This window comes from Microplitis mediator, chromosome 8, assembly GCF_029852145.1.
Source record: "Microplitis mediator isolate UGA2020A chromosome 8, iyMicMedi2.1, whole genome shotgun sequence".
NCBI lineage: Eukaryota > Metazoa > Arthropoda > Insecta > Hymenoptera > Braconidae > Microplitis > Microplitis mediator.
Genome location: NC_079976.1, coordinates 5,253,341 through 5,280,441, shown reverse-complemented (window position 1 = coordinate 5,280,441; position 27,101 = coordinate 5,253,341). Strand labels below are relative to the sequence as shown.

The following is a 27,101-nucleotide window of genomic DNA, read 5'->3' as shown; positions in this document are numbered from 1 at the left end:
TTTAACTCTATTTCAATATTTTTTAACTCCCAAAGGTTGACGATAAATTAAAACAGTAAATTATCTTTTCTCTTTTACATTATATTTAAAAATTTAGTAGTTTATTTTTATTTTTACTGGTTTAGTATCTAGTTTTAATTAGCCAGCGAAACATGAATATTTTTATAGATAAAAAAGCCCTTTTGAAATCAATCATTAACCATTTTAAGTTTTTTTTAAATAGAATATAATTTTATTTGTGTTTTACAAAACTGTTTCCTTACACATATACATAACAACATTTTATTAATAATATATACTTATATTTATTATTTAATTTCTTTCTTATTTTGCGTTGATTCCACTTCCTGGTACTACCCCTTGTTTCTGTTGCATTCTCCTATTTTACTTCTATTCTACTCTATCTCACTCGTTACAACTTTTAAAACAAATATAATTTTTATACAAACAAATCTACTTGGTTTGAAATTCTGCACAACTCTTCTTCGTAGCTCTGTCTTTTGCAAGTTTTTTTTATATCAAATTTTTTATTTTAATCGATGAAAAAAATAGAATTTTTACTATATAACAATTTTTTTTTTTTTACCTAATAAAGAATTTGAAAAATAAAAAATTATTTTTTTATAAATAAAAAAACCTGCAAATTATTGTCATTAATCAAAATTTAACTTCATGTCTTTGGTAATAATTTTTTCTGCTTTTAATAAAATCACTTCAAATAATTTCATAATTATTTTCGTTAATAAATATATATTGTAAATATAAAATTAAAATTATTACTTGAATAAAAAATAATTAATGAAAATAATAAATCAGTATAATTTAAAAGAAAATTGATCGTGGAATAAATATAATGTTGATTAATTAATCTAATAAAAAAAAAAATCCTAGAATTAGAAAATTTTCTCGAATGCGTATCTAGCAAAAAAAAACTATCAATTCTCCGTGGTATATTACAGCAAATGAAAATACTGTATACAGTACCACAGAACAGATGGATCTTATGTTGTTGGTGTGAGTATCGGACGAGCGGCTGATGCCGTCCATCATTACGACGCCTAATTCGAAAACCGAAACGATAGCGGGTTTCGCGGTATAATTCATAACGCGCGATCACAGTCATTGTGGAATTATTATATATGAAAGTATAGAGAGAAAGATATATAAAGAAGAATATATGATAAATAAAGTGAGACAGCGATGTAGAAGAGTGGAGACTTGCTCATAATTCTTTGTAATAGCTAATATCTCACAACAGTCGTATAAATGTGAATCGGTTACTAGTTACCGCTTATACATGTTACAATGATTTATCGTCATGGGTGTACCGTTGAGACACAGAAGATGAGAGAGTAGAGAAACGCAGATCCAATACGAGATGCTGCCAGAAAAATTTTATATTGAAAAAAAAAATTATTTTTATTTTTAAGCATAAGGTCATTTGATATCTAACTATAAAAATCCTTATATTTTTATATTATTCAATTTTTTCGATCGATAAAAAATCGATTTAGTAAAAAAAAATTTTTTTAATTACCGAAAAAAATTAGAGCCATTGAAATCTAATTTTAATTGCCTGCAATCAATTGATGCAGGGGAGCATGGGGCAAAATGAGACATCATTTTTGAGAAAAAAACATTTCTTCCATCGTGGCTCATTTTACATCAGTCACACACTTGAAAAAAAATTTTTACCAAAAAATAGTGTCTCATTTTGCCTCGGATTCCTGTATATTTATTGATGTCTTTGAAATCTAAATAAATAGTTGTTGGGATGTTTAAAAAATTTAAGTACAATCATAAATATTTTGAAAATGATAAATTATTATTATTTAGCAAAAAAAATGTTGGAGTTAAAAAAGTGACAGGTACTTGGGTGAGGATTGAGAGCAGAGAGGGCGTGACAAGAGACTTGAAGATGTTACTGGGTCCTGGGTCCTAATAACCACCCTCACATTGCCTAAGGAACCACTGGGTGAGCAGCAATAATCTTGGCATAGACAACTCTCGCATTCAAGCGACTCGATCATTATCGCGGTCAATAATCACTGGGATGTATTTTGCTAAGTGCTCCCTGTGGAACGGTAAAGTAAGATAAAAAAAGGTACTATATCTATATAAGAGATACCAGAACGATATAACAGAGCGAGAGAGTGAAAGAATAAAGCCTTTTTTTTTTATTTTTAAATTTTATTTTTCGTACTCTCTGATTTTCTTTCTCCTTGTCTGTCTACTCGAGTGTAGAGAGATAATCAAAGAGTTGCTCGAGTTCATGCGGTCCAAACTGACAGCAACTCTAATTTCGAACAATTACTCACCAACGATTAAAAGAGATTTAATTGTCATGCGGAGTTTCGGATGGGCCCAGAGGCTATTAGAATAAAAAAATCAAATTCATATGTATGTATATATATGTATATATTTATAAAAGATTTAAACTACAATATATATCATCCCATTCAGAATTGAGCGATAGTTTTTTAAAAAAAATTATTATAATTTAAATAAAAAATATTTATTTTATACTTCAGACTAATTTTTTTCAAAACTGACTTTTCTTAAATTAAAAATTTATATTTAATTGGAAATATGAATAATTTGAACGCCACTGCTGGGCATGTGAAGTTTTCAAAAGTTATGGAAATGTATCGGGGCTCGATGTAATAAATGAATAATAAAAAATTTTGAAAGAAGGCAGAAAAAAATGAGAAAATTGTGATTTTAATAAAAAGCAAAATTTGATATTTATTAAAACTTTTTTTATAAGATCACCTAATTATGGGTTTATTATATTTACTGTTAAAAATTTTCCTTGGAATTGAAAGCAGATTACTTGTAATTATTAACGATTTCAATTCAGTCTGAAATATAGAATATGGATATCATAAATTAACTTATTTATGTACTTTATTTTTACATAACATTAAATTTCCAAGTCATAAAAATTAAAATCACGTATTTTATTTCAATAATTGTTTTTTTTTTTATTGTCCGTGAGTCAATTAATTTTAAAGCTGATAATTATTTGAACAATTTGAATTTTTATGCACCTGAAAATTGGAACATTTTTCGTGGAACCAAAATAAAAAAACAAAATGAAAAATAAAAAATCTACTAGATCTAGATTTCGGAAATCTTTCGCATAAGTGCTAATATGTCAGCCGAAAATTGCAGCCAACCCCAATTACCCCTTAAGTCATCTTTAAGCAGTCAAATTTAAAAAATCTCTTTATTTTCGTTGCGCAAAACGTTCGGATCTTCAGGTACATGAATTTTTACTAAAATTTTTCTTTTCAAGTATAATTACTTTTTACATACGTGAAATTTCATAGCAAGACTTTAATAAACTCACAATTATCGAAAACTAATTAAGGTTTTTTAAAAAAAAGTAGTACTGCATTTCAAAAATTTTTCGTATTAAAATCGAACTGAATACTTGATTAATTACATAGAACATATATTTTTAAATAGTCGCGTTGTATTTTCACTAAAGATTCTGCTTTAATTTTTTTCATCACGTCAACAAATCGACATTTATAAATTTTTAAAAATTAACATGACAACGATCCTTGAAAATCTAAGAAAATTTTCAACAGAATACTTAATGGACAGCAAAAAAGTAAATAATTACCCACCGATCCACATAAAACGTGAATATAAAAATAGTAAAAAATAAAGGAAATAAAAAACTCGGTGATATGATGAGTAAATCCATAGAAGGAGCGATACTCCATTAATGGCACTTTGATGTTAAATTAAATCCTCCCTCTTGCAATGTAATGCAGCTTCTTGAAATAACATAAATGCGTATAAAAAAGATGAGATGATCAGAAATAAACAAAAATACATATATATAGATACATATAAAACTAAAGAAGCGGGTTATAATGGCACGTGAAACGACATAGTCGTTGGTTATATACACGTTGCTCGTTGAAATACTATATCTCAACATATATACGACCGGTTTTTATGTTACTCGTTCACCATCAGCAGATTCTTAACGATCGAGTTTACCGATCAACACTGGACTTTTATCGATTATTCTCGAGCCTCGACTTAAACCTGGACATTTACGTAACGACTATCACTACCAGATCATACCTATGTGCCTTAATACCTAAGTATGATCTAAAGGATATCCAGTAGCTAATTTACCCTCGTCCACCCGTACCGACGTTCAATATTTTAATTACGTAATTTTTAACATAAAAACATTAATAATGACAGGATTACACATTATATTATTGGTGGATTACAGTAGCAATTGACTGGATGCATCAACCGGTCATTGAGTATCCCAGCACCCGTTTCATTTACTTGCAATATCGCGGTCGTGTAATTGTATCTACTTGTATCGCGGAGAAGGTGGAAGATGCGGGAGAACATCAACAACCGGAATAGATATATACGTATATATATTTCAATAGGAAATGACGACAAGTGAAGAAGAAAAGTTGAGAGCAAGAGGAATGAAGAGTAAAGAAATAGAAGGACGTTCAGCGTTTCTTTATTCAACTTTCCCGCCAATTTAGTAGCGATCAATTATTGGATAGAAAAATATATAATGCTTAGATAGATAAATATATATATTTATATATAGGGGAAGGGTGGGCAAATCGAGGCTGCTAAGGAATTAATCGATTTTTATGTATTTGAATACCATTCATTTTTTTTTTTAAATTTCATTTGAAGTAATAAGACCGAATTTCGAGTTTTCGTAAAAAAAATTTTTCCTCGAGTGGGAAAAATGGACGACTCAAAAACAAAAGTAAACAATTTTTTTTTATTTAAAAAAATGACTATAATACAATTGTTTATATTGTGGCTACACGGACAGAAATGTTAAGTAAATATTCCTATGCAGCAAAATCTCTTAAAACAAATCAGTGAATATTTACTGCATAAATAGTCTTAAGTACATGTTTCGCTCAATAAGTTATAAATCAAATTGAACGGAATATAGTATAGTGCCGGATAGCTCAACTGGTAGAGCACTCGGCGCGATACCGAATTGGTCTGGGTTCGATTCCCAGTTCGGGCTATCTATATTTTTCTCAATTTATCTATAAATTGTCTTATTGAGAAGGTTTACATGTTTAGGTTTCCACTATATTTAAAAATGGGTTAGATTGAATTAGTGATATACTTGGGACTGATTTGCAGTGAATATTCACTGAATTGTGGTATTTTTCACTGATTCATTTTAAGAGAGTAGTAATGGTTACATTGCTCTATAGTTTGTGTCATGCCGCTCTCATGTGACTGCTTATACAAACTATAGAGTAATGAAACCATTACTATGCTGCATACACGCTGAAAAAAAATCCTAACTATCACCATCTTGTAACAGGGAATGATTACCACCTGTATGTGATAATAATTATCATGCTCTTATGTCAACTATTCGTTTCTCGGACAGTAATAGTTACTATTGCTAACACTAATAGTTACCATCTAAGTAATATTTCTAATATCTGAAAAATTTTTTAAATTTTGCCTTCTGACATAGTAATGATTTCCATCTCGGATAAGAATGCGTACAATCTCCGATAGGAAAAGTTAACATAAAAAAATGAGAATCATTAAAATGTAAAGATGGGAATAGTTTCTTCGTTAATATGCCAAATATTACCACTTTTTTTCAGCGGGTAGGAATATTTACTGGACATTTTTCTCCGTGTAACAATATATTGAGCCCACTGGAAAATTTCTGAAAAAAAATGTTTACCAAACTTTTAGGGTGGTTCGTTTTGCCCACCCTTTTCATACACATCAATTATTAAAAAAGTACATGATATTTACAACTATTTTTTGTGCCTTTAGTTTAGTGCCGTAATTTTTTTTTCTCGACTCCGGGCAGAAAGCGTCAACTTTTGTCCCGCTGTGCAAAACCAAGTTGCCGCAAAAATTACATGTGATCTGAGACATTTCTTACTTTACTGCCCTAGGTGTGTAATATACTATTTGTTTAACTTTTGTAGTCTAAGTAAAATGATGACGATCAGTATGCATGCGACATATTTATAAATAATAAGATTTTTAAAATTATCAGTAGTATAGAGACGAGCATAGTAAATATTTTAGATGACGACATGCCAGAATATAGCTGCTGGAATATGTATATATATTATAAGACGTAGAATTATCGTTTTCATGCATCAACGTCGTGTTTGTTTGACCTATTATGTGTGTTTGGTCAATAAGATACAGGTGCTATTGCTTTGGCAAATGAGCTTTGATTGTATTGCGTATTCTCTCAGTGTGTGTATATTATGCTTATAGCGGGTGATTTATTACACGAGAGTCATGTCGATCATGGGATTATTTATTCTGAAATGGCTAAATCATTTAATAAATATGATGAAGAGGTTCATATAATAAAGACTATGAAGAATTTATGTAATTCATCTTATGTTGAATAATAAAAACAAATTAGTCAAAAAAAATTGAATAATTATATCTTGAGGATTTTGTGTTGTAACTTTTTTATTTACATTTTTTTTTTATGGAGAATTAATAATTAATAAATTTTGAAAAATTGTTTGTTAATTAATTTTATGCGGAAATAAATCAAATTAATTTTATATATTAATAATATTAACAGAATATAGTTTTGATTCAGTCGATGCTATAATATAAGGGACTTTTTTTATTTCAGTTAAATTCAATGCGATGATAGGAAAAATATCTAGTTCTATAGTTCTTAAATTTTTAAAAATTAAATTATTATCCAATAAATCTGCAATATTTCCAACAGCATACACGTTTATATTTCCTGTTAATAAAATATGATTTTTAATTCATTTTTTAATTATTTAGTTCTGCGCAGACTTAAACAGACCATAGGATTTAGGCCTGCGTAGACATTAATTATTATTTATTAGCCATTATTACTATACCTGTACTCAGGCCAATGAATAAAAGATTTGCAAACATGACTGTAGATGTAACGGTTACATTTTCGGCCAATGGTATTTTATGTGTTTTCCAAATAGAAGGTACATTTGAATTTTCTACTCTAACAGATAGAAATCCAGCTGAATATGAAAAAAGTGTGTGAAAAATAATTAATAAATTGAATGATAATTGACATAAGAAACAGGATACAGAGTATTACCATGAGCTATGATGGTGACGGTCATATTTGATATGTGAAATGTACAATCAAAATCAAAGTCAAATACATCATCAGGTCCGAGTCGAACTGGACGTCCTCTTAATGGATAAAAGTCGTCAGCAATTACAGGAAACACTGGATCATGTTGTGAAATTTTATAAAACAGAATTATTACTGCTGAGCTGTATTCTATTAGCACTTGCAACTAAAAAAAAATTAAATTTTAGATGAAATATTCAAGCGAGAGTAAGGGTATCATGGCACTTAAAGATTTTACTAATTAATAATTTAACCAATCGATATATTTTATCACGATCGATCTAAAAACATTATTTGTAATATTATTTTTTATCACTCATGCAATATAAGTGTTATCTTAGTGCACGCTCTTTTGTTCGCCAAATAGCTGTTTGCCCATTCAACTGTTTCCACGACATTTGTGTGCGTTAAACGATTATCTGCGTGCGACAAGTAAATTTGAGTGCGACAAGTAAACTTGTCGCACTCAAATTTACTTCTTGTCGCATGCAGATTATCGTTTAACCCACAAAAATGTCGCGGCAACAGTTGAATCAGCAAAAAGCTACTTGGAGAATAAAAAAGCGAGCACTAAGATAGAACTTATACTACATTAATGATAAAAAAAACTGTGTTCAATTCGTGCGGTGTTGTCGATTACCCACTCGAGCGAATGAGCGCACTCACTTCGTTCGTGCGCTCAACTTCGCTCTCGTGGGCAATCGACAACTTACCGCACTAGTTGTACAATATACTATTGACTGTCAGTTGATTGATTTTTTTACGGCAAATTATCATTTAAATATAAATTATCAATAAATATTAAGTACGACTATTCAATTTAATTTATTTAATATTAAATTACTTTATCTTTTTCACTATACATAGAAAGAAACTCAAATTCAGGATCATTTTGATCGATTTCATAGACTTCAAATGCAGCTTTCGGTGTAATTTGGATTGAATCCGAGGAATACTCCTTGATAGTAAACGAATTTTCGACAAATAGTCGGCGGTTTAATCCCACACTATAAATTAATAATTATTCATAAGTGTGATATATTTTTACTAAATTTAATACTCATATTTTGATTGAAAACAATAAGAATTTATAACCATATATTTTTTCCGTAATACTGTTGAGAAGTTAAAATTTCATTTTTTGCATGGATATTCCAAAATTTGAGTTTCCCATTAACAGACGTTGAAACGGCAATTAATTTCTTGAAACCTGTTGAATATATTCATTACTATAGTTTATTTTCTCAGTATCATGTTTTCTAAAGGAGCATTGTCTTTTCAAAAAGTGTTGTATGAAATTTTTGGAAAATTATAAAACGTTATACCGGCTTCCATTAAATATTTAAAATATAACATTTATTGAAATTGATCTATTGTATTTTGAAATATTGTAGAAGAAAATCGAATCCACAGAACAACAGCCCCCGAGTCAAAAAACAAATTCGGATTCAAGTCTCAAAGCTCTCAATGAGGTTTTTGAGGATAAATTTAGAATTTGAAGATTGACAACAGCCCCGAGTCAAAAAATAAATTCTAGTTTAGTCCTCAAAATGGTAAAATCGGTCGTAACTACTACTTTGAGGGTTAAACTAGGATAACTTTCTATACTGTTGTCAATCTTAAAATTCTAAATTGATTCTCAGAAACCTCATTGAGAACTTTGAGATTTAAATTCGAATTTGTTTTTTGACTCGGGCCGAGAAAAAAAACAATTGACTTTTTGGTGACCAGAAAGACAATATCTCCTTATGAAAAAAATGATTTGTTTTGAGGAGAATGTATTATATAAACTATAATTACCTAGGTACCATAATTTAATCTGAGTGACATGTTCTCGATGATTCGTTGCGTAGAAAGGCTCAGAACTAATTTCTTTGATATTGTAAAAATAAATTGATCCTGTGTTTGTTCCAATTGCCAGCACACTCACTAAAATATGACGAATAAAAAATGACATTATTTATTTTGTTTCAACATTATGATAAATATTATCTATTTGGTTGTTATTGAATATTGTGAAATATATAATAAATATACTGAACAAATGTTAGAGTGTCAAGATAGACATTTTTAAAAGCGATTAATTTATTATTAAATCTAATCTTTAGTTTCTAAATTCAAAAACATTTTACTCCTAATCCAATTTTTTGATAAATATTTCTACTAAATTTAATTTATCACAATTATTGTTATAATTAATATAGTAAAATTAACTTTACCCCAAACATCGAAACATGTTATTTTTTCATTTTTCATAAGTTGTTTACTAATATTACACGATTTTATAATTATTTCACGGTGACTATTTCCAAAAAATCGCCATTTTATGTAAGAAAATAACAATTGTTTCCAAATGCTTTGATACAATGATCGCCACTGTCTTTGTTTAACTGTCGGAAATCTTTTAGCTATAATTTGATTTATCCAAGGAATCGCGTTTACACGAAATAATTTTTCCCACAGTTTTTTTTTTATTATTATCCTTTCAATAATTTTGTTCAAATCATCACTAACATAACGTAATTTAAGAAGTTCTCTATTGTCTAATTTATTAATTATTATTTCCCAAATTTCAACTGGAAAAATTTCTAGTGCGTTCATTATTTTGTTTTATATATCAACTTCCGTTTATTAGAGTAATCAATATGAATATTTGATAAGTAACCGTTTAGATTTAGTGAACTACAGTGACTGCTTATAAGTAAATGAAACATGACATATCTTTTATAGAATAATTTTAGAATATTCTACCTGATTCAATGAATCATAGCTTATAAATATCATAGTAAACGAGACATTTTTATAATAATAATTTGATTTTTACTTATATCACTATTGTGTTTTACAAGACTCTACATTCAAATTCTCCCTCGTTACATCTTTTTCTCGCCTCTCTAATTGTTTTGCCTATTTTACATATACCTGAAGATCGGAACGTTTTTCACGCAACGAAAATCGAAATAATTCATGAAATTTGTGTCTAAAGTCGACTTAAGGGGTAGTTGGGGATGACCTGACATTTTCGGGTGACGTGCGAAACATTTCCGAAATTTAGATCCAGTAGATTTTTTACTTTTCATTTCTTTTTTCTTATTTTCGTTCCGCGAAAAACGTTCCGATCTTCAGGTACATTATTTTACAAACTTAGTCCCTTTCACTTTACTGATCATTCCTTACTTAAACTTTCAATTTTTCCGAAAGTAGGCGCGCAAACTTTCTTGCTGCTTTGACTACCATTTAATTTTTGCGGCTGTGGCCCGACTTGTGCTTATGACTGTACTGCATCATTACGATGATGTCCTACTACCTCCCTTGTGCAACGAAGGTGCAGTGGCGTAGGAAAACCACAGAGAAAACCATTGCCAGTACAGTTTCGGTTTGGGTGAAGCTCCAGTGATCGATATAAAATTCCCATTTTACCGATCACTGGATCTTCATCCCGCGCCTAACGGTCAGAGACCTTCGTTCGAACCCGACGCGTAGCTAAGTGGTCACCCAACCAAGTAGTAATCATGCTCGATGCTACTTAACTTTGGTGATCGCCATTTTCTTAAAAAAAAAAAAAAATGATCACTCATATAAGAAACAAATATTTATAATTTAACTTCAATAAATATACGCTAATTAAAAACCGGTGTTAAAATGGGTTTATGTTAACACGGTGTACATAAGAAGTAAACTGAAAAATTCTATAAGCTTTTGATCACTTACCAAACTAAATCTTTACGAACAATATGAAAATTATTTTTATTATAACTCTGTCATTTTTCATGAGGTAATGATTATTTTTAAGATGATAATTTAATTTTATTTGTCTTGCTGATTTAGTTTGCAAAGAGACTTAAATTTAAATCATAGAAATGTGTTTCCCATATATTCTATAGAATAACATTAACATGTTATTGAGGAAAAATATTATTTAGATTTCTCCATAAATTTGTAAATTTGTCGTATCGTAAATTTTTAAAACAATAAAATTTTTTTTTGTATTTTAAATACAATTCGACTTTCTAACACTTCAAAAATAAAAAAACTTTTTTTTCAACACCGCGTAACACCGGGAAAAATTTCAACATCGCTACAGGTGTTATTTGAATACCGTCTTCCGGGTTAAATTTAACACCACTACCAGTGTTATTATTCCAACAGCGTTTTTGGGGTTAAATTTAACACCGGAATAGCGCGGATACACCGTTTTTCTTTAGAGTGTAAATATTTAAAATAAAAATAAAAATAAAAGTTACGTTTTTCTATAAATATACTTTCAATTATATTAAAGCTAATGAGCTGGGTTAGTTATTACGTAATTATACGAATGTGGATTTATTAATGGGGCTTATAGATATATACGAATAAACAAAAATATTTGTAATTAAGAAAGGTCACACAAGTTAAATAGATAAAAATGAAAAGTACGTCATAATTTTATATTTAACAACATATTTATAGCATGACCCTTTTATATTGTAAGTATTTATCCAAAAATATAGATACACTCTACTACTTCATGTCAAAGATCAATATGTCATTAAAAAACATCTAAAAAAACGATAGGTCGAACGACAAACTCATATGTTTTTCTAGTATGTAATTATTGTTTTCAAGTTTGGATTTATCTGAAACTTTGTTCCCCTTCCTGTCAATCAATTCTAGAACGATTTTAGGCTTATAAAGAGAAAATTGTTCTGTAAAATTTAGTTGACGGTCTTCATAGAAGCCAACAAATTCATTATCTACAACTTCAGTAACTCTATTAACAACTAATCTAAAGACTTTGATCTATTGGTGAGACTTAATAACTGTTTTATAATTATTTTTGGATGTTTACTTTTTTTATCATCAAATATATTATCTTTATAAATACACTTTTTATTCCAAATCAAATCCACTTCATCACGTAGTGTTCCGGAAATTTTTTACAGTCTAACGACTTGTGGATATTTTTATTTGAATGGTTTCTTTTAAGTACTAGACTGTAAAAAAATTGTGGAGTAAACGCGGATTAATTCCGGAGTAGTTGATTTTTTATTTATTTAATCTTTTGGGAGTGAAATTCACTCCGGAAGAGTTTATTTACACATAAAAAAAATGCGGATTTAAATTAAATCCCGGTCACTTTAAAATCACTTCGTTAAGAAAAAAGTTCCTTTTTTACTTCATACGCGGAATGTTTTTTTAAACTTCGGAAGTCTAAGTGACGAAGTGAATTCGGACTGGAAAAAAATTCATATTTATCTCGATACCGATAAAATTTTTTTTTCATTCACTTATTTATTTTTTTTAAGTCATATATTTTATCTAAAAGTTTGTGTTAAAATTTGTTTATTTTCATTATTTAAACAATTTGTTATTTACTTTTAAAAACAATCCATACAAAGTTTATCAAAATTCGACAGTACAATCATTGTAGTATTTCATTCAAATAATTAAGTAATTTTATTAATGGTAAAAGATAATTCGGTAAATTATATTTAATTAAAAGTGAAAAATGTTAAACGGATGAAAAAAAAAACATTTATTATATTTTTTTACTATTTTCGTGGGATCTCGTATCATCGATGATGAAGCACCGACCAAGTTACCTAATGTCCGCACAATAGTGACAACAGCGTATTTCTCTCTACCTCTTTACCTGACTTCCCTGGACTTAACTTTCTCACCATTCATAAATCTCCGAACAAGGGTATATGCCGCGTTATCTCAACTCGTATCTCCAGAGCTCACTAGAGTTAAATATGTTATAAATCTTGAGATGAAATATTAGAGAATGTTTTGAATGCAACTAATGTCTCGGTTTGCCAGCAGTTATGTATCCACTTATATTTATATAAACATGCGTGCATACACGCACACGGATATTTACTCCCTCACTTCTATATACTGCTGGTATGCTTCTGATCGCGATAAAAAAATTTAAAGAAATTTTATACTCATTTTCTTAAAACTAAAATTTTACTTTTTTTAATTAAAGGTATAACTAATTGGGGGAGGGTGGGGCAGAGCGGTCCTCCTGAAATTTTGATCAAAAAAAAAATTTTTTTTTTTTCGACTAATTACTATAAATCCGATATGTTTGCGCATTTTTACCCCTACGCATGACATTTGGGGCAAAATGGACAAGCCCAAAATTTTGAAAAAGTAATTTTTTCATATTTTTATCGTCAAATTAAAAAAAAATTAGTATAATTCCACATTTCTAGCCTTACGCATAACACCTGGGGCAAAATGGACCAGCCGAAACTTCCGAAAAAATTATTTCTTCATATTTTTCGGCCGTTTCTCTATGTAAGAGGCAAATTTGGTCACTAAAAATTTATAAAAATAAAATGTTTTTTTTTAGTTGATAAATTTTTGAAATAAAGTAAAACTATAAAATTGATTTTTTTTTTTATTAAATAACAATTAGTAATTAAGGTAATCGAGAGTGAACGATTTATTACACTTTAAAAAATTTGTTTCGAGTAACATGAAACCAAAAATAGTTGTCAAGAGAAAGAAATACATTCTTAATGATGAAAACAATTTAAAAAAAAAAAAACGAAAAAAAATATTTTTTTATCACTTTTTGGAGGGGGGCCGCTCTGCCCCACAAAAAAAAAATTCTTTTTTTTCAGAATTTTGGCAAAATGTCCATAAATTTGTTCGAAATAGGACAAAAGTAAAGTGATCTTATGGTTGAAAGCCACAAAAAATAATAATTGGCTTAGGGGGGCCGCTCTGCCCCACCCTCCCCTATACTTGTATTTCAAATAATCTATTTTTTTTTACTATAGGTTGAAATGTGGAATTTTAATATAATATGGATGATATTTTACATTCAAATTCTTATCAATGGAAATTGGTTTTCATTATCAAAAGCTTCAGCGAATTCATTGCATTCAAATGATAATTTTTGTTCTGTTTACAATGATGTACCGATTTATCACAAAATTAGACTTAAACCTCAATTAGAAGACAACAAATTTATTCTAAACGGTCAAGTAAATATAGAGTTGAGAATCAAAGAAAATTGCAATTCAATACTTTTAAACTCTGATAATTATAATAAAATTGATAAAGTCGTCTTGAAGAATGAAAATAACACTTACTCTTGCCATTTAAATAGAATTGACCGTAGTTTGATACTTCGATTTTCTAAATCTGTGATCAAAGGAAACTATTCATTATACTTTGAATATCAAAATATAGATAATTATAATAATTTCAATAGCAGCTTCTATACAGATGTTTATGGACAAAAAAAGTTTGTAATATTAAAATTTTTTTTTTCTATGTTATTAAGAATTAATTGATTTGAAATAATTGAAACAAATGATTAATTTCAGACAAATAGTATGGACTTATTCTTTTAGACCAAGTGAATTTCAAATTTCACCGTGTTATGGTTGTTTGAACTATGAATCAACTTATTCATTCAATATTTCGATTGCGCAAACTCAAAATTATATTACATTATTAAATCATGAATTTCAAACAATATCTAGTGGAGAAAATAATTCCAGTGAAATAATAATAAATTTGAATCCGCATAGTATGGCCATGATTGCAGGAGACTTTGAATATTTGTCAGACGAAAAAGATGAAATTATACGAGTATGGACCACAAAAAATAACAAAGATCGTGCTAAATATATAGTAGATTTCGCAGTTAGGGCATTACGCGTTATAGAAAATCTAACAGACCTTACATATATAAGTGCTGGATGGCAAAAAATAAATTTCGTTGCAGTTCCTAATATCTCTCCCGTCGAATTGCGACCCGGAGGACTCGTTATTATTAAGTAAGATTGACTTTCTTGGTTAATTTTCTTATAATACTTATCACATATTAATTTTAATTTAATTTCTAGCCAAAATTATATTTATGCAAATAATATAACGATTGAAAATAAAGAAAAAATTTTCAATCACATAACACGGTTGTACATTGACCAATGGCTGATGAAATCAATGGATTATAATCATAACAAAGAAAATCTCTCAAAGTATGATTTTGAACAGTATTTGAAAGACTTCATGATTGATAAGGTAAGAAAGCTTTTCATGCAATAAGCATTAAAACTATGAAAGTTGATGCCTGTTCAAGGTGGGAACAAGCTAATTTTAAAATATTATGAATAAGTAAGTGGAAAATTGTTAATTTCATCCTTAGAAATAAAAGAAAGCCTTATTTCTGCCTATTGTATGAGTTTTTGACTTAATTTTACCTCCATTTCAATTACATTTGTTATGTCGTCGTTTTCAATAAAAAAACGGCCTAACTTCATTTTTGTAGATTATGCAGGAGAACTAAAGAACAGTAACAAAAGTAATTTCAACTTCAAAAAAAAAATGTGCATGGAAAAAATATTTCCTATCTTAATTTTTGCATGTATCGGTTTTCCCTAAAATTTGTTGTTGGAATTAGGCGGTTTTCGTTCACTTTTAATGACTTAAAAATTTGAAACAAAATGTAAACTAAACATCAAAAATGTGGATTACAACAATTGCCAACGGAAAATGCAAAAAAGTATTTCTCTAAAAATGTGGAGTTATGCGATTTTCTGCTGAAAACGACGTATGTAAACTTTATCAGGATAATCATGTGTCATTCTAACTATCCAAGCTTACTATTAAATTTACCTATGCTTTACTATTCTTAAATTGGCTCATTTCGACGGGTTCCAGCAAATTGAACTCGGACTTTAATGCAGTCGATATAAAAAATTTATCGTTTGGCAAAAGGAAAAAAAATCATTACGGTTTAGAATTTCGCGTATGTAATGCCAGCTCCGATCTGAAATCGTTTTGTTTCATGCTTTGCCACACAATATACTATACGGTTATGTCTAGTCTGCTTAAAATATTTCGCTTTTAAAATTTTTACATACATGTATTATAGGTTGAAAAATCATGGCGTATGATGGATATTATTTTCTTGAACGAGCACAGTCATCCGTTTGAATATGACAATTATTACAATATCTATGAAACAGAGACCTATGCAGTAAGTCATTATAAATGTAAGATTTTTTATATTTACTAATTAGCAATATTAAGTGGTCAGTTGGTTTTAAAATATCACGTAAAAAATTAAATCATCCTGTTTCGTTTATAGATGAATTTTTAATAAGGATGATTAGATATATTCTTGGAGAGCGAAAATATAAAAGTGCATTACAGAGTTATTTACAGAATGGGTATGTTGTAATCTTAAAGAATACGTTTTCTGTGATAATAAGAAAGAAAACGCTAAATAATGGCATGCGTTGATCCCAATATTAAAATTGTAATCACTCGCTAATGGTTTATGATAATGCGCACTTATTGTCAAAATCGCGTTCTAATTTAGTAGCATCATATATTAGTATTCATTTATAACAAACTTTGTTTAGTCTAATCTAATAGCAATTTTCTGTAATTTAGATCAGATCTTAGTGATGAGTTGATTAAAGCATACGGTGATGAAAATGGAAATTTTGAGAAAGCGTTAAAAGATTGGCTAAATAAAACAAATTATCCCATTCTTACAATTAGTAGAAATTATACAACTCAACAAGCTCTTTTTACTCAGATGACATTCTTAATAAATCGAACAGAAACTTCATCAGATAGATATTGGATTCCGATAAATTGTGCAACTGAAGATAATCCTGATTTTCTTGATACCAGAGTCACTTATTGGTTTGATCCGAGTTTGGCTTCTTTAGAAATCTTAGCGCCGCAGAATGATAAATGGCTTATATGCAATAAACAAAGATTTGGTATTGTAATTGTTTATTTGATTATAACGCTGTCGATATCGAGTATATCGAGTCAAATATTAGTTATTTTATACAAAATTTTGTAGGAATTTATCATGTAAACTATGATGAGAAAAATTGGAATTTAATAATTAATTACTTGAAATCTGAAAATTATAATAAAATTCATGTGCTCAATCGTGCTCAATTAATTGACGATGCTTTTACGTTGGCAGAATTTGGATATCTCAATTATAGTATACCACTGAAATTAATCGGATACATTAACCAAGAAATTGATTACATTCCTTGGATTGCTTTTTGGAGACAAATTTGTCGCTTGCATGAATTTTCTCGTTTAAAAAATTCGGAATATTATGACAATTTTAAGGTAATGAAACAAGTACACACTATGTCTAGAAATGAAAATATTTACCATCACTTTTTTTTTAAATTAATATACTATATCGCGTCGCTTATTCTAAAAGGACTTATATTTTGATTTTGGTGTCACGCTTAAATAACCGAGACAAAATAACCGAATGACAAAATAACCAACGACAAAACACACAAAAACCGTGATAAAAGGGCGGTTATTAAGTCGCAGTTATTTTGTCTTTGGTTAAACTGTTACGCAACCAGACTTATTTTGGAGTTGAAAATTTGAAAAATAAAATGTAAGAGCCAAAGGGCGTATAAAAATATGTCCTTTTAGAATTAGTAACGTGATATTTAAATTTATTTACAGAGATATGTTTTAAAGCAAACAGAGAATATAGAAAAAAGACTTATTTCAGATGAAACTCCCACTAATAATTTATCAAAAAAACTTGCTAGAAAACTATTAATGAAATGGACATGCAAATTTGGTTCAAATTTGTGTAAAAATTATACACTTGATAAATTACAAAAATGGCTTGAAGATTCAGAAGAAAATCCGTTAGTTTATATATTCAAAAATATGAAAATAACGAAATATTATTGTACTGTCTTATTTAATAGATAATTATTGTTAGGATCCCGGCGGAACTGAAGCAAGAAATTCTTTGTGGTGGAATTCGTCATGCAGATCAGGATATTTGGAATAAATTATTACAAAAATATTTGAGTAATGGAGATGCTGATATTGTGATAGCGCTATCATGCACGTCAAATGATGAAATACTAAAAAATTTTACAATGTCAAATATAAATGACACATGGGGACGATTAGAAAGTTCCAAGTCGAAATTTCAAATTATCTTCCGAAAAAATGACATAGGAGTTGATGTTCTTTTAGACCTGATTGACTCAAATAAATTAGCAAGTAGTCAGTGAGTTAAAACAATATTTTTTACATATGTCAAGTCCCTAAAATAAGAAAAGTTATTATTAATAAATAACTCTTTTTAGTTTTAAGAATTATCGATATGATGACAGAGAAGTTGCTATTAATCAAGCAAATCATATGAAAACAGAATATCAGTTTGATAAGGCAAGCAATGACTTAAAATGTATGAAGAAAAATTAATCTATTCCTTTTTTTTTTATTTAGTTGAAAAAAATTTTTGAAAACAGTCACAGTACTATTTCAAGCAAAAAAGTTGCTAAGTATTTGGTAACTACTCAAAATCAGGTCAAAGAAGTCAATGCACAGTTTCATCTCTTGGAAGAATTTTTGACGTCAAATAATTTCAACAATACGGTATAAATATTAATTTTAATGTGACAGAGTATTTTTTTTTAGTACGTTATTCTTAAAACTATAAAAGTCGCTCAGAAATTTGTAATTTAGTTTATCGTATATTTAAAAATAAATTTTAGCATAAGGCATTGGTGGTTCTGAAAACAAAATTGTGATAAGGATGTCCTAATTTCCTTCATAATCCAATCACTTATTACTAATTGTTTGAAAATATTTCATCTAAAAGAAAAAAAAAATGAATAAACAAGAAAACGGTTGACTTGGTGGAATAACCCGAAACATAGATGCATACTCTCTCAAACAATAGTGTTTTCGGGGTCGAATGAAATTTTAGTTCATAATACATACACGGTAAGAAATGCATGGCGTTCAATACCATGCTGGTATGGTTTCGAGACAGATACTAAAATAGTATGTGAAATATCCCAAAACAGTATTGTAACAAGTCCCAGAAGTATGGCGTTATTTACTATACTGTATAGTACTGGAGCTATTGTATTGCTCACACGTATGCATAGCAGGCACGGCAAAACAGCATGGCCCTGAGACCCATACTACAATGCCGAGGGCACATTGCTACTAATTTTTCCCGCCATAATTGCTGGCGTGTCAATCAATGTATACTAACGTATTACCACCAAAACTATATAGATGTCGTTAGACTAGGTTTATCGACCAGAAGCATTGTGGATACGGCAACGCAGTCTGGGCCTGACGGCCATACTGACATTGCGGCGTCCACGCCAACTATTGCCAATGTTACTATTCCCGCAATGGTTGAATCGTCTATGCATACAATTTTATAACCTATAAAAACCTTCGATACCATACAGTATGGCGTTCACGCCCATACTGGCATAGTGATATCCGCAAAATATTTCTTACTGTGTACTGTGTATGTGTGTCTATACATACATACATACATACATACATATATACATACATACATACATACATACATACATACATACATGCATTTTGATATCATGTTAAAAATTTTCAGTCACTTTCTGGGCCCTTGAAACGTCAACACTTGATAAAAATTCGATTTTTGAAAACCAGACTAAAAATAGTAACTCATATTTTTTGAAAATTTTCAATTTTTTTAACGGGAATAAAAAAAAATTCAAGTTTTTTCTGTATAAAAAATTGAAAAAGTAATCGAATAAACGAAGATTTGTTCTATTCTTTAATTTTTATATCAATTTAATATGATATATCTTTATATCCACTTTCCGGTAATATTAAAACATTATTTATAAATTTCTTATCTAAATAACGTTGTTTTCACGTCTTCTAAGTTTAAAAATTACTGGAAAAAATAGTCAGTTATTTTTATTTAATGGCTCTAATGAACTTATATATTCGTCGTGTATAAATAACATGATCATATTGATACGTTGTGGCATTGATTTAAAGTCGGTTAATAAAACAGTAAGAATTTAAAAAAGAGTACCAAGGTAAAACACTTAAGCTATATAATAATAAATCTTTTTTCTTAATAAATTTTTTTATAATTAATTATTCATTTAATTGGTTCTAATAAAGAATTTGAATACATGAGTGCTTTTAATAAAAAACATCTACTAACTGATGGTAATTTAAAATCGTTGACTTCTTTGGTAATGACGAATTAATTAATAATAATTTTATGTATAATTTGATCTAATTCAACTGTAAACAGTAAAACGTAAATATATACTAAAATAAAAAAACAATTATACATTTATGCAATTTTTTAAATTATACCGCCATTTTCCTATAATATTATCGGAAAATTTATTCACGGTCAATTTAAATCGGTCAACTCATTTAAAAGATATACAATAGTCAAACATGTTCATATGAATGTCGACAACGAAATTTAGTGATAACTTGATTGTCAACCGAATCCAATCTTCTCACTTTTTTTTTTTTAAATTTCAACAGCTAGAATTTGGAAATTGAAATTTCAAAAAAATGTCTAACGAAGTAAAATTTTTTATCATCAATGGTATATTATTTTCATTAACAGTTATTGTTAATACTTTTTCATTAAGCTTTGATGATTATGATCATGATTGTGCTTTTAGAAATTCTCTAGTAAGTATTCTGTACAATATGTAGATAATAGATACATAAAAATAATTAAGTAGAGATGAAATTAATCTGTTTTGACTCTCGCGAATAGTGTAATCACAATATAACCCGTTCATGCTGTGATCGAAAAGATGTTTGTAAACAAACTCAACCAGAAAATATATATCGATGCATTGAAAAGGAAGTTACAAGTAATTATTTATTGTCACATGTGTATTTTCAAATAACATTAAAAATTCTGATTATTGATACTGTTATAATTTAGTACGATTGGGAAATTTTTGTAATCGAGATGACGATTGTTTGGAAATACGTCATTCAAAATGCTCAAAAGAAAAAAAGTGTATTTGCAGGAAAGAAAATATTGCAGTAGACGAAACAACCTGTGCACCAATATTAGGTGGATTTTGTTGGAAAAATGAATGGTGCGTGACAAATAATGCTGTTTGCATTGACAGTGAATGTCAATGTGAGGAAAATTATCATTCTCGATCCAACGATCGATGTATATTTAGTGAGTGTCTTTGAATTTATAAATTCATGAGTTAAAAAAATTAAAATATCTAATTGATTACTTCATATTGTAAAAAATATAATCGAATCAAATTCAATACTTATTATATAGACTAATACGTTATATTAGCTAAGAGCTTACTTAATAATTCCAATTAATGGTTTGATTGTTAGCTACTAGACTATTCCTCCCGCCGGAAATATTTTTTAAATATTTGAATTTGTTCTTTCGCGGGTTCCAATTATTGTTACTGAAAATGATTATTTAGAAACATTGAAGATCAAACAACTGCATTTTGTATCTGATGAATTTATTAGCTCGTGTTACAGTTATTCAAAACAATAATCATAACCTTGCTGAGTTTATTTCTAAAAATGGCCTAATTTATTTTACTTTATCAAAGATACACTGGGCTCACACTGTGAAAAAGATGAAAATTGTAAACAAGTTAGGTTTGCGAGATGCTCAGAGGAAAAAGTCTGTAAATGTGCTTCAAATACTGCTGCTGTGAATTTGGCACATTGTTCACCTGTTATAGGCGGATTTTGCTGGACAACAGATGATTGTTTGACTCGTGATTCTATCTGTGTTCATAACAAATGTCAATGCAAGCAGTTATATATACGTGAATCTGATAATCAATGCATACCGGGTAAATATAATTTATTTCTGAATTATAATTCTAAGTAAATAATGATAAATGTAAATATTTCTCAAAAATTTTCAGCTCATTTGAACATATCTTGTACGGATGATATGCAATGTAGTAGTTTGTTCGCCAATTCGATATGTTCTGAAACTAAAGGCTGCATTTGTGACAAAAATTATTTTGAAAAAAGTGGTACAGAATGTGCATTGAGTACTAACAATTCGTGTTCGAGCGATGGCTCATGTGAATTGAATAACTCTGTTTGTATTAATAATATTTGCCAATGTAAGCCTTTGTTTGAGTTTAGATATCTTATCTGTGTTCCAAGTAAGTATATTTGTTACCAAAGCAAAATGCATTTACTAATAAAATAAATTTATTTTTTTCAAGTCCTTTTGATAATTAATAGATTTTTCTCCCACTTTATAAATCCATATCGTATAATTACACCGGCACACAAAAAAAAATAAGTTCTCTGTACTTTTGACGGGACCAGTTTATTCCCATGTATTTTGACCCGCTGAATCTGAATCCGAGGTCCGTTTAACCCGTACACCCTCAGATTTTTAGAAAACTTTGAAAAACCTCAAAAATACACAAAAATCGACCGTTTTTTTAATTTATAAATTTTTTTAACCCTAACTAAGCATGATTTTTATGTATTTCGGTCCTCCACATACTAACCTAAAGTTTATTTAAAACATTAGCCATTTAAAGTCTGAGTAAATTCCAAAAAACCCCAAAAAATTGCAAAAAAGCAAAAAAATTCTTAGTGTTGTGATGAAAAAAATTTTTTGAAGCATATTAAAATTGTTTTATGTTTTAGGCCAAAATATTTTATATATATATATATATCACAGATCGAACAATATGATTTCTTTTATTTATTTCGATTTAAAAAATGATTTTTGTTATACCAAATTTTATTTTTTTCGATTTTTTGGGAATTTTTGCCATTTATTTAAAATTTTAGAGATGTCTGAGCCATGGATGTTCGAGAATTATATGTGACAGATAAACATACATGAAAATAATTATTTATTTAGCCCTTTAAAATTTTTTTCATCACAATACTAAGAATTTTTTTGCTTTTTTGCAATTTTTTGGGGTTTTTTTGGAATTTACTCAGACTTTAAATGGCTAATGTTTTAAATAAACTTCAGGTTAGTATGTGGAGGACCGAAATACATAAAAATCATGCTTAGTTAGGGTTAAAAAAATTTATAAATTTAAAAAACGGTCGATTTTTGTGTATTTTTGAGGTTTTTTAAAGTTTTCTAAAAATCTGAGGGTGTACGGGTTAAACGGACCTCGGATTCGGATTCAGCGGGTCAAAATACATGGGAATAAATCGGCCCCGTCAAAAGTACAGAGAACTTATTTTTTTTGTGTGCCGGTGTTATTGTTTCCGATTAAATAATAAAATTTTTTCACAAGCAGTATAAAAATAATTCCAAGCTTTTGATATAAAGTAAAAGACCTCGTGCCCGATCACTCCATATTTTTGTATATCTATATTTAGTAAGATTTAGTAAATCTAGGCATCCAAATACATGATTGATCGGGTACTAGTCCCCTGATCGGGTACTAGTCCCCTGATCGGGTACTGGTTCTCTTACCTTATGTATATACGTTTTTTTTCAATTTATTATAGTTTATTTGAATAAACATTGCATTAATAATAGTGATTGCAATCATATACAACATGCAATATGCTCAGCTGATGAAAAATGTGTGTGTGATGAAAATTACATTGACATTAATGGAAAAACCTGCAGTCCAGTACTCGATGGATTCTGTTCTGAAGATACAGATTGTTTAGCTGTCAATTCGATTTGTATAAAAAATGAATGTCAGTGCAAACCAAATTTTTTGAGGCATTCTAATAAACTCTGCCAATTACGTAAGTAACGGAAAATCAATTCGAATAACCTACTATTTGAGTAAATTGATTTGCTCAGGAGTTTCCATTAACTAAAAACTATTCTACGATCATATTAATTAATTCTCGTTCAGAAAAAATTTCATTCGATTAGAAATTGTCGGCTTTCACATAAACAAAAAAAATTGAATAATCGTAACTAGTTTTTACGTCTTTTTATTATTTTACAGCACAACTAGGAATGTCGTGTAAATATGATAATGATTGTGAAAAAATATTGTATAGTAAATGCTCTGAAAACGAAAGATGTGAATGCATGTCAACTTATGTGGAATATAATACCACAGCATGTGCGCCATTACTAGGCAGATATTGTTCAGACGATGGACTATGTGCACCTCTTAATTCTATTTGTTCAGATAATATATGTATATGTGATGATGGTTATATAAGGAATTCCATTGATAAATGTATACCACGTAAGTTGAAGAAGTATATCGAATCGATTGATTAATAATTGATTAATACTAGTAACTATCGTATATTCGATAATTTAGATCATCTTTATATGTATTGTGAAAATAATGAAGATTGTAAAAAATTATCGAACACAAAATGCGTAAAATATAATTGTGTTTGCAAAGACAATCACGACGTACTGAATACAACGACTTGCGCACCACTATTAGGTGAATACTGTGAAAACAATCAACAGTGCGCACCCGACAATTCAATTTGTATCCATAATACGTGTCAATGCAGCGATGACTATAAAAAATATAATAATAGATGTATATCAAAGACAGGTAATGACCGTAGTATTGTGTAAGGATTCTTTTATTGTTTAATGATTAATAATATAACAATTGACTATAGGATATTTTGAAGTATCATGTGATAAAGATGATGATTGTAAAGACATTAAATTTGCAAAATGTTCTAGTGAACAAAAATGCGTTTGTAAATCAAATTATATTGCTCTCGGTGATGATCGATGTATAGCGCTTATAGATGAATATTGTGATTTAGATGAAGATTGTATTTCCTATAATACTGTTTGTGTAAATAATAAGTGCCGATGTCCAGAGAGATTTACTATGAGAACCAAATACCGATGTGATCGTGGTAAATAGAATTTTTTAAAATTAATTATAGTTTATGTAGTGAGAAAACAACATTTGAAATTCAAATCTTGACTTTATTCAAAGCTACTTGTATTGCACGTCTCAATGCGAAGCGTGAGTTGTGCTTTACTCTCACTCTCTTGAAGTCAAGCAATTATCTCGGCTTAAATTGCTTTTTACAACAACAACACTTTTTTATGACAGTAGATACTTTAAAAAACACTATTTTTGCTAGATAGTAAATAAAAAACCGTTTTGAAAAAATATTTCGGTGGACGTCGGGTTGTCTGTATGTGCGGATGATATATGTGGTCACGATAACGCCCAAAAAACTTCACTTTTTGAGTCAATTTTTTTTTCATTCGCTTTAGTATCATTCTGAGTAATAGCCTATTTTAAATTACCGTCTTATTCAATGTAATTTAATTGAAAAATGAATAAATTCATTAACAGTGAACAGTCTTTCTTGTATATCTATATCTATATATATATATATATATATATATATATATATATATATATATATATATATATATAAATTAAAAAATAGTTCAATCTTTGGCCACACATGGGCTTAAGTCGCGGAAATATAAATACTATTCGCGGAAAAATTTGAAACAAACTTTTTTTTTTATTTTATTTAATACTTTTACGGAGTATTTGCTTGAATATTGAGTAACTGATTAATGATTAATGATTATTTTTGTCATAAAATGAGCGTTGAGACGTGCACTTTTGGAGTCTCCAAACTTTTTTATTATATTTTTTAAATAGTTTCACTTGGTGACGTCTGTCAGAGGGATTATGATTGTGAGGTAGCAATAAAAAAATCCGTATGTTCAAAAGATAAAATATGCGTTTGTCGTCAAAATTTTCATGCATTGAACGAATTCGAATGTGTATCACCATTACATGATTATTGTTTGAACAATGATGAATGCCGGTTTAATTCTTCTAGCTGTGTTGAAAATAAATGCCAATGCAATAATAATTTTCGGTCTGTATCAAGCAGTCAGTGCGTATCATGTGAGTATACTTGAGTAGTTAATATTAAATTTTTAGAAATCTTAATAAAGATAGACGACGATTGTTTTTCTGCGTTTGTTGGATTCATAAAATGTTTACCATTTTAGTCGATTTCTTGTATAGTTGTAATGAACATTCAGATTGTGGGGATCCGTGGCACAATAAATGTTCTGCAGATAAAAAATGTGTTTGTAATTCCAATAATATTTCAATAAACAAATCAACATGTTTGCCGCTCTTGAACGGTTATTGTTGGATCAATCACCAATGTGTCGTTAAAAATTCATTCTGTGACGATTTCAAATGTAAATGCCAACGCGATTTCACACCTGTTTCTAATAATTTATGTATTTCAGGTAATCATAGCTCTATCAAAATTATATGTGAATGTTAATCTTTGTAATTTAAGTAAAACAAAATTTTTTGCTGAACATCTTTTATTAAACTTTTTTATTTTTTGCAGTTTGATGTGGTATTATTCATTTACGATTACTCATAGTCACTTAAATATTGACTTATCCCTATACTGCGAATTTTCAAATAATTATGAATCGCCACAATTACATTACCACATTCATATTATTATATTTTATGGACTCTTCAACTGCCGAAAACGTCATATTTAGAATGTTTGTTCTTAAAAAAAGTCGACAAAAAAAAAAATCTACAAAATATTTTGTATACAATATGTTGTTATTCTATGTATTTATTGTACATTAAAACTATTGGAATAAGTCTATCAATTTATTTGACAAAAGATAATTATATATTTAAATCTTAAATTATATCTTTAAAATTAAGTTAGAAGTTCCAAGGTTCGATCGGTACCATAAATAAGATCTTTAAAATATTTGAAGAAATAATTTTTTTTTTTCAAAGTTTTATTTTCTCGTTACAGCAAATCGTACTAACAAGGTCAAAATCTTCCGTGTATTCAAAATATGGACTTAGATTTTGAACTCAAGCTTAATAAGAATTTTTTGATTATTTTCATATTAACTTTTGGAAGAGTGAGAGCTGCACTGTAAAAAATCACCGGGGTAAGTCCAAGCGGTGCAGGTGTTAAAATCGGCGGTGTTAAATTTCAACATCGAATGCGGTGTAAAAATAACGCCGCCGCCGGTGTAAATATTCTGTACCGGTGTTAAAATATTTTACTTTGTGAATATTTTTACTTACTCGATCACTATAGTTGTTAATAAATGATATTTTTTATTAATTTTCATAAAAAACTGACATTTTTTGTGTCTTATAATCTTGAA

At 28.9% G+C, this 27,101-nt stretch overlaps 4 protein-coding genes across 4 annotated transcripts; 3 read left to right on the top strand and 1 right to left on the bottom strand.

The window, feature by feature from the left end:
- Positions 1-6,459: 6,459 nt before the first annotated feature.
- LOC130673970 (uncharacterized) lies at positions 6,460-9,867 on the bottom strand. The gene is made up of 7 exons (XM_057479201.1): positions 9,379-9,867; positions 8,960-9,088; positions 8,255-8,369; positions 8,004-8,166; positions 7,121-7,325; positions 6,903-7,040; positions 6,460-6,778 (listed from the first exon to the last, which is right to left on the bottom strand). Exons 1-7 carry the CDS (start codon positions 9,758-9,760, stop codon positions 6,585-6,587), a joined length of 1,326 nt encoding a protein of 441 aa, XP_057335184.1. The 5' UTR covers positions 9,761-9,867; the 3' UTR covers positions 6,460-6,584.
- A 4,632-nt stretch (positions 9,868-14,499) lies between these two features.
- Positions 14,500-18,955, top strand: LOC130673969 (aminopeptidase N-like). Its single transcript, XM_057479200.1, has 9 exons — positions 14,500-14,940; positions 15,010-15,187; positions 16,041-16,161; positions 16,257-16,338; positions 16,565-16,902; positions 16,989-17,272; positions 17,630-17,820; positions 17,898-18,194; positions 18,274-18,955. Exons 1-9 carry the CDS (start codon positions 14,693-14,695, stop codon positions 18,389-18,391), a joined length of 1,857 nt encoding a protein of 618 aa, XP_057335183.1. The 5' UTR covers positions 14,500-14,692; the 3' UTR covers positions 18,392-18,955.
- A 2,507-nt stretch (positions 18,956-21,462) lies between these two features.
- Positions 21,463-24,754, top strand: LOC130673301 (prion-like-(Q/N-rich) domain-bearing protein 25). Its single transcript, XM_057478274.1, has 8 exons — positions 21,463-21,478; positions 21,562-21,810; positions 21,886-22,134; positions 23,462-23,710; positions 23,920-24,168; positions 24,247-24,495; positions 24,566-24,645; positions 24,719-24,754. The coding sequence occupies exons 1-8, from the start codon at positions 21,463-21,465 to the stop codon at positions 24,752-24,754; spliced, it is 1,377 nt and encodes a 458-aa protein (XP_057334257.1).
- On the top strand, positions 24,601-26,486 carry LOC130673976 (sortilin-related receptor-like). The gene is made up of 4 exons (XM_057479210.1): positions 24,601-24,814; positions 25,588-25,839; positions 25,947-26,195; positions 26,303-26,486. Exons 1-4 carry the CDS (start codon positions 24,787-24,789, stop codon positions 26,305-26,307), a joined length of 534 nt encoding a protein of 177 aa, XP_057335193.1. The 5' UTR covers positions 24,601-24,786; the 3' UTR covers positions 26,308-26,486.
- The last annotated feature ends 615 nt before the right edge of the window (positions 26,487-27,101 follow it).